Source organism: Dermacentor silvarum, chromosome 11 (assembly GCF_013339745.2).
Source record: "Dermacentor silvarum isolate Dsil-2018 chromosome 11, BIME_Dsil_1.4, whole genome shotgun sequence".
NCBI lineage: Eukaryota > Metazoa > Arthropoda > Arachnida > Ixodida > Ixodidae > Dermacentor > Dermacentor silvarum.
Genome location: NC_051164.1, coordinates 53,920,643 through 53,928,014, shown reverse-complemented (window position 1 = coordinate 53,928,014; position 7,372 = coordinate 53,920,643). Strand labels below are relative to the sequence as shown.

Below are 7,372 nucleotides of genomic sequence, written 5' to 3'. Positions count from 1 at the left end.
AAATACAAATACTTTACTTAGAGTATAATTATTGTAGTTAAGTTTAACGGCTACTACGCGACGTTTGATACAAGTTCCGCTTCCGGTTGCGGAACATGTTCAAAATGGCGCCTACGCAATCTTGTCGTTTGTGAGGTGTTCATCAGCATATCGTGGCAAAGTGTTGTCGTGTGCATTGAATACGAGTCCTTAAGTCCTCCACAGCGGCTGACCTCGTCGTACATCCTCATCGTCGCGACCATGACTTGACTCGGTTGTTCCGCGTTGTGTCAGTGCTAAAACAAGCAGCGTGCGTCACACAGCAGTTAGCTTTGTGGATTCCCTGCGCCGCCGTCTTCGATAATGGCGCGCGACAAGAAGAGACGCCGATCGCTCTCTCGGAGTTCGTCCAGCTCTCCAGAGAGGATCAGCCGACGCCGCCGAAACAACCGATCCCGAAGTCGTGACCGACGGCGCCGGAGCATCGAGCGGCACCGACGCTCCCGGTCGCGCGACCGCCGCCGATCGAGGGACAGGTACCGTCGGTCCCGGTCGCGCGGCCGACGGACCCACTCGCGTTCCCGTTCGCGGTCATACTCGAGGTCGCGTTCCCGTGAACGCCGTTCCAAGAGTCGTGACGGCAAGCGCTCGCGTAGCCACGACCGCGACGACAAGAAGCCCGAGCAGACGACGTCCGCCATGAGTGCCCTGGCTGCCGCGGCTGCGGCGGCCGCCGCCGTCACCGGAGCCATCGCCGCTGCCGAAAACACGACCGCCTTAGATAAGAACACGCAGCAGCAGCAACTCGACCTGGAAATGCAGAAGCGTCGCGAGCGCATCGAAAAGTGGCGTCAGGCTCGCAAGAAGACTGAAGAGGCGGCCGCCGCGACTCTCATCCTAGCAATGCCTGGTAAGAAGTGGAGCCTCGAAGACGACGAAGAGGACGACACGGGACCGCCTCCACCCATCAAGGACGACCCGGACGACGAACCCAGTCTTCCGTCGCTGAAGAAGAAGGTGGATCCTGACGAAGGCGACGCCGATTCGAAAGCCGAGGATGTTGAGGTCAAGAAAGAAGCCGAGCAGGCCAAGCAGGAGGAGGAGGAGGAGGACGATGGCATCGACCCGCTGGACGCGTACATGATGGGAATCCAGAATGAGGTGAAGCAGCTGAAGGACAAGGCGCTCAAGACGGATGGCACCACGGCTTCAACCGCGCCAGAGAAGGCTAACAACAAGGTTACGGTAATCATGGGCGTTGCCAAGAAGAAAGAGGACAAGAAGAAAGGCGAGCTCATGGAACAGAATGTCGACGCCTTGGAGTATTCGTCTGAAGAGGAGACAGAAGACCTGCAGACGACTATGAACAACCTGCAGGCTGGCAAGTCAAAGAAACCGGTTTCGGTCTCTATAGAGGACATCTCATACGCACCGTTCCGTAAGAATTTCTACATTGAGGTGCCCGAGCAAGCAAAGATGACGCCGGGTGAAGTGGAGGCGATGCGTGCCGAACTGGAGGGCATCAAGGTACGTGGCAAGGGGTGCCCCAAACCCATCCGTAACTGGGCCCAATGTGGGGTCAGCAAGAAAGTGTTGGAACTGCTGAAGAAGCACGGGTTCGAGAAGCCCACTCCCATTCAAGCGCAGGCCATACCTGCTGTGATGTCCGGCAGGGACATAATCGGCATCGCGAAGACTGGGTCGGGCAAGACGCTCGCATTCCTTCTGCCCATGTTCCGACACATCTTGGATCAGGCGCCGTTGGAGGACGACGACGGCCCCATTGCCGTCATCATGACTCCGACTCGAGAGCTTGCCATGCAGATCACCAAGGATTGTAAAAGGTTCACAAAGTCGCTTGGCCTGCGTGTCGTTTGTGTGTATGGTGGTACTGGCATATCTGAACAGATTGCGGACCTAAAACGTGGGGCAGAGATCATTGTCTGCACCCCGGGGCGCATGATTGATATGCTGGCTGCCAACAATGGTAGAGTGACCAACTTCCGAAGGACCACTTATGTAGTCTTGGATGAAGCCGACCGCATGTTTGACATGGGTTTCGAGCCTCAGGTGATGCGCATCATTGACTCTATACGTCCCGACCGGCAAACTGTCATGTTTTCCGCTACCTTTCCACGGCAGATGGAGGCTCTTGCTAGGCGTATCTTAATCAAACCTATTGAAATCCTGGTAGGTGGAAGGAGTGTTGTGTGCAAAGAAGTGGAACAGCACGTTGTCATTCTCAACCAAGATGACAAGTTTTTCAAACTTCTGGAACTTTTGGGTCTTTACCAGGATAAAGGCAGTGCCATTGTGTTTGTTGACAAGCAGGAGCATGCGGACATTCTCTTGAAGGATCTTATGAAGGCCTCTCACAATGCCATGGCTCTCCATGGTGGAATTGACCAGTTTGATCGCGACTCTACAATTGTTGACTTCAAGGCAGGTAAAGTTGGCGTCCTCATTGCCACGTCAGTGGCGGCGAGAGGGCTGGACGTGAAACACCTCATTCTTGTCGTCAACTTCGATTGCCCAAACCACTATGAAGATTACGTACATCGCTGTGGTCGGACAGGACGTGCCGGAAACAAGGGGTACGCTTACACTTTCATCACGGAAGATCAGGGGCGTTACACTGCTGATGTCATTAAGGCATTAGAACTTAGCGGTAACCCCATACCAGAAGATCTGCAGAAACTCTTTGATGAGTACAAAGCAAGACAGGAGGCGGAAGGCAAGAAAGTTAGGGGAGGCAGCGGATTCTCCGGTAAAGGTTTCAAGTTTGATGAGGCCGAATCACATCTCAAGACCGAAAAGAAGAAGTTCCAGAGAGCTGCGCTTGGTATGCAAGACTCCGATGATGAAGACGCCGAAGGCGACATTGATCGTGAGATTGAGTCCATGCTTGCACCCAAGAAGCGCATCAAGGAACTCCTACCTGGTCCCTCTGTTACTGGACAAGCAGCGCCTGCACAGGCTGTACCGGGTGTCCCTGGTGCTATACCTGGTGTTGCTGTCCCGCTGGGTGCGGCCGCTGCCGCCGCAGCTCCCAGCGGCACCGTCTCTGAGAAGCTGGAGATGGCGCGCATGTTAGCATGTCGCATCAACATGACACGGACTTTCAGTGCGCCTTCCATGCCAGCGCCAGAAGTCATGATGACGGCGCAGTCGGCGACCGAGGCTATGATGCGCGGACATTATGTGCCGGAGCTTCCAACACCAGTGATATCAGCCAAGACGATTGCGGAACAGCGAGCCGAGAAGCTACACGCCAAGCTCAACTACCAGCCCAAGGTCATCGAGGAAGAACCTCCGGAACCACCACCACAGAAGGAGCGATTCCAGAAGTACGAGGAGGAGCTGGAGATCAATGACTTCCCCCAGCAAGCGAGGTGGAAGGTCACGTCTAAAGAAGCCATGGCCCAGATCAGCGAGTACTCGGAAGCTGGCATCACGGTACGTGGTACCTACTACCCCCCAGGCAAGGAGCCCAAGGGTGGAGATCGCAAGTTGTACCTTGCCATCGAAAGCACGAGCGAACTTGCTGTCAGCAAAGCACGGGCCGAGATCATCCGACTCATCAAGGAAGAGATGGTCAAAATGCAGCATTCATACCAGCCCATCAACAGGGGACGTTACAAGGTGCTGTGAGGAACTCATGCGGCCAGGCAGAAGACGGGAAGTTTCATGTTCTACTTGTTCTTGTTGTACACTACCACTGCACATTTTCATTCCTGAGCCTGCCAATAAATGTGCTGGGCTTCTTGGAATGCAACCAGCACTGATATGTAAAAGTTTGCTTCTGGTTTTTACAATAGATTTGTGCGTAGCTTCTGACAGAAGGACAAGCTTCTATGTTCCCCGTAGAGAGCTTTCCGAGACCTCACTATGGCAGTCACGTTGGAGTATCACTAGTCCATGACGTTCGCAGCCTTTGTGTACCAGTGCTTCGCTCTAGCTTGGCTAAGCTACTGTTATGTCAAACCTTTGCTGCTGTAACATGGCGTTCAACTTAGCATTCAATGCAGAGTGTCGAGTCTTTTGCCTCATAGTGTGGCAATAGATGGATACTGAAAAATGATATTGCCATTGTGTTAAGACCATTGAGTCCTTGAATTTCAGATGCTGTTTCGCACCTAATTCCTGTGAAGGGAAAGCACAGGTTGGGCAAGTGTCTTTAAACTGTTACCAGTTTTCATTGATCCCAAGTAAGCCATCCTAGATAATCACTGCAAAGTGATTTCTACCACCCTACATTGAGCAATGGTTGGGGAAGTGTATGGATGCAAGCAGATATTTAAATACGAGCGAAGCGTCCCCAACTGCGTCTTCACAGTTGACAACATTCAGGACAATGCGAGTAGGACATTTATGCCTTGTGGCAAAGTCCTCCTGAATTAAAAAAAAACAAGAGTGGGATTGCAAAAGATTCGACATCCCAAGTGTGAGCCACATAGACCTGCTTACTCAGTTTGTATTCCAATTTAAGGATTTTATATTTGTGATTTTAGAGTGCTCCCCTGCCAGCCACTCCTCAAAGTATCGCAGGCCTGTAGGTAGATGCAAGTCTGGCCATGCTTGCCTAGATGGCTCCCCAATCCCACAGAATGTGAGCATTCTCTGGAAAACCACCACATGCCATGCATGAAGGTTCGCCAGGCAAGCCCGGTATGTAGTGTTTGAAGTGGTGGGGACTGTATAGAACACATTTATGGATGCCTCCATAATACCGGTACTCCTTGGTTCGTACGTCTGTCTAGGTGTCTGCTTGAGTAGGAACCTTATGCTTGAGCGAACAGCTATCAAACATCCATTGCAGACTATTCCCAGCCACTTTGCCTTTAACAAGTTTTGACTGCTAAGTGGCTACTAACTGGCTGTTAAGTTTTGACTGTTAAGAGTTAAGTGGTTCCCGCTACTTGCGCTGCGAACCATTTTTCCCATCTAGGTATTGCTTCTGGCAGTGAAACAGCAGTTGTAAACTCAATTTGGAGCAGCCTAATTCTTAGCTGTGAAATTTGAACTACCGTACCTTGGACCCAAAAGCACAGCACGCAAATGTTGCTACTTCAGCCCCATAGGAATGCAGATAGCAAGACTGGGAATCGAACTCGCTACTTAATGCTTGGCAGTAGAATGTCGCCGCCACTAGGACAGCGTGGCAGGCAGATATGTAAAAAAGGTAGTATGTAAATGAGTTCTTGCATCGAAAACTCTAACAAGATTGATGTCGCTGCACTTTGTCATGTTAACAGGAAAAATTACTTTTTTCATACTGCCAGTTGCGGACTGCTCTTCACCAAATATGAATCGAACATGTTGCTGGCATAATATTTCTTTAAATTGCACTTTTTTTCAATGCAGCCTTAATCTCATGAAAAGTTAAGGGGGGACGTGGCTTTGAAAATCAACTTCCTGATTTCTTCATGGATTTTGATGAAAATTGGCACAAATGTTTAGAATGTCTCCCTGATACTTCCATAAAAGTTTCAGAGTGATACCTTGAGAACATTTTATTCAGCAGAATTTTTCTCTCTTGAACTTTCTGGAGGGCCTGGGGAGCTTAAAAAACATGATGGAAGGCTCGTTGAGTATTGACTGCATAGCTCAATGTTTGCTGAAGGTCGTAACAGTCTTACTTTTTTTTTTTCGCTACACAAATTTTTTAGATAGTCATTTTTCAAGTTACCTTCACACCAAGCACACTTTCGGGGTGAACGAATAGCCACGCCATAAATTTATAAAAAGTCAAGATAGAAATGCGAGACTGTCTCGACCTGCACTGTAGTCCAAGGAACGTGACAAAAAAAAAACAGAATCAAAATAGGCTAAACGGTAACGAAGAAATCAGCTCCAGAAACTGAGCAGAAAGGCAAGAAAACAGTTTTGAGAAAACGGCTCTCAAAGTTGCACCTTCTCTTCAGTTCTCTAAAACGCACCAAAGTTGTAATCTTTGATGTGTTTTGTAACGTGGGGCTTCTTGGACATGTGGCCTCTGGTCTGCTGAGCCTTCGTTCTGCCTTTTTCATGTTTTTATGGCATTCTTTACTGCTGCTCTACGAAGAGCATGGTGCCTGGGTTTCCAACCAAGTGAGGTGCAAAACTATGTGGGCATAATTATTTATACAGTAGTTCTAGCGTTGTATCTGCAGACTGCCTCATTGATAGCAGCCTCTAGTGCAGTCAGTGAGGCATTGTTTTCTTTTGGTAGAATCGACCATGTTACTCAATGAAGGCTCTCAGCAGCCTTCTGAATCATCTTCCATTGACAATGGCTATGGAGGTTAGGAGAGCCACTGATAGATAGGCACCAATGCAGCTGCTAGGTGCTTTCCAGCCTGTACTTTTGTATCATGCCTCACTTCTGCAGCCAGGTGTCTGTGCCAGCCCAAGTGGCCTAGTGAACAGAGCTCATGATGAGGTTCTCTTTATGAAGGGGTGGTATGATAGGTATTGTTACGAGATATCGTGGCATTACGATAACAGAGTCGGCGCGCGATGTGCTTAAGTCGCGGGTCCGAGGTGCCGATGTGCGAAATGCCTGATCGCGGGTCCGCGGAATAGACGCTCGACGAGCTTAGTCGCGCAGTCCGAGGTGCCGATGCGCGAAATGCCTGGTCGCGGGTCCAAACGCTCGGTAAGCTCAATCGCGCAGTCCGAGGTGCCGACGCGCGAAATGCCTAGCCGCGGGTCCGAGGAATAGACGCTCGAGGTGTCGACACTCCATGAGCGATGTGCCGACACGCGAAATGCCTAGCCGCGGGCTCGAGGAGTCGATCCTCGATTAGCTGAGTAGCACAGTCCGAGGTGCCGACGCACGAAATGCCTAGCCGCGGGCTCGGAGTCGACGCTCGCGGTACCGACGCGCGAAGTGCGTAGCCGCGGGTCCGAGGAGTCGACGCTCGATTTGCTTAGTCGCGCAGTCGGAGGCGCCAACGCACGAAATGCTTAGGCAAGGATCCGAGAAGTCCGCGCGCGATGTGCTTCATCGCCGAGTCGGAGACGCCTACGCGCGAGAGGCTTAGCCGCGTGTCCGAACATTCCGTGCCCGAAGCTCGGTCGCGAAGTCCGCGTCGCCGATGCTCGGAATGCTTAGCCGCGGGTCTGAGACATCCACAAAAAGCGGGATCGGCCACGCTACTGCGATGTCCGCGTAGCGCCCGCTTTAACACTCGTCGAGATTACGGAAACTGTCCGGAGCTCGCGAGGAGACCGCAACAAACGGAGCAGACGACGCCATCACGGAGCGAGCACCGGACCAATGGCGAACCGCGCTGGAGTCACGTGGCGGGCGCGGCCAATCGGTGGCTCTGGCACGACCTTCAATCATTTGCTTTTTGTGTGCTTGTTTCTGTATGGAGGAGATAGCTGAAGCGGCAGATTTGAAGAGGGA

At 51.4% G+C, this 7,372-nt stretch overlaps 1 protein-coding gene across 1 annotated transcript; it reads left to right on the top strand.

The window, feature by feature from the left end:
* Window positions 1–90: 90 nt before the first annotated feature.
* Window positions 91–3,773, top strand: LOC119433398 (probable ATP-dependent RNA helicase DDX46). The gene has a single exon (XM_037700578.2). It carries the CDS (start codon window positions 343–345, stop codon window positions 3,628–3,630), a length of 3,288 nt encoding a protein of 1,095 aa, XP_037556506.1. The 5' UTR covers window positions 91–342; the 3' UTR covers window positions 3,631–3,773.
* The last annotated feature ends 3,599 nt before the right edge of the window (window positions 3,774–7,372 follow it).

Excerpts from the sequence above, each read along its gene's own strand:
- LOC119433398 (XM_037700578.2), top strand. The coding sequence starts at position 343 with ATGGCGCGCGACAAGAAGAGACGCCGATCGCTCTCTCGGAGTTCGTCC.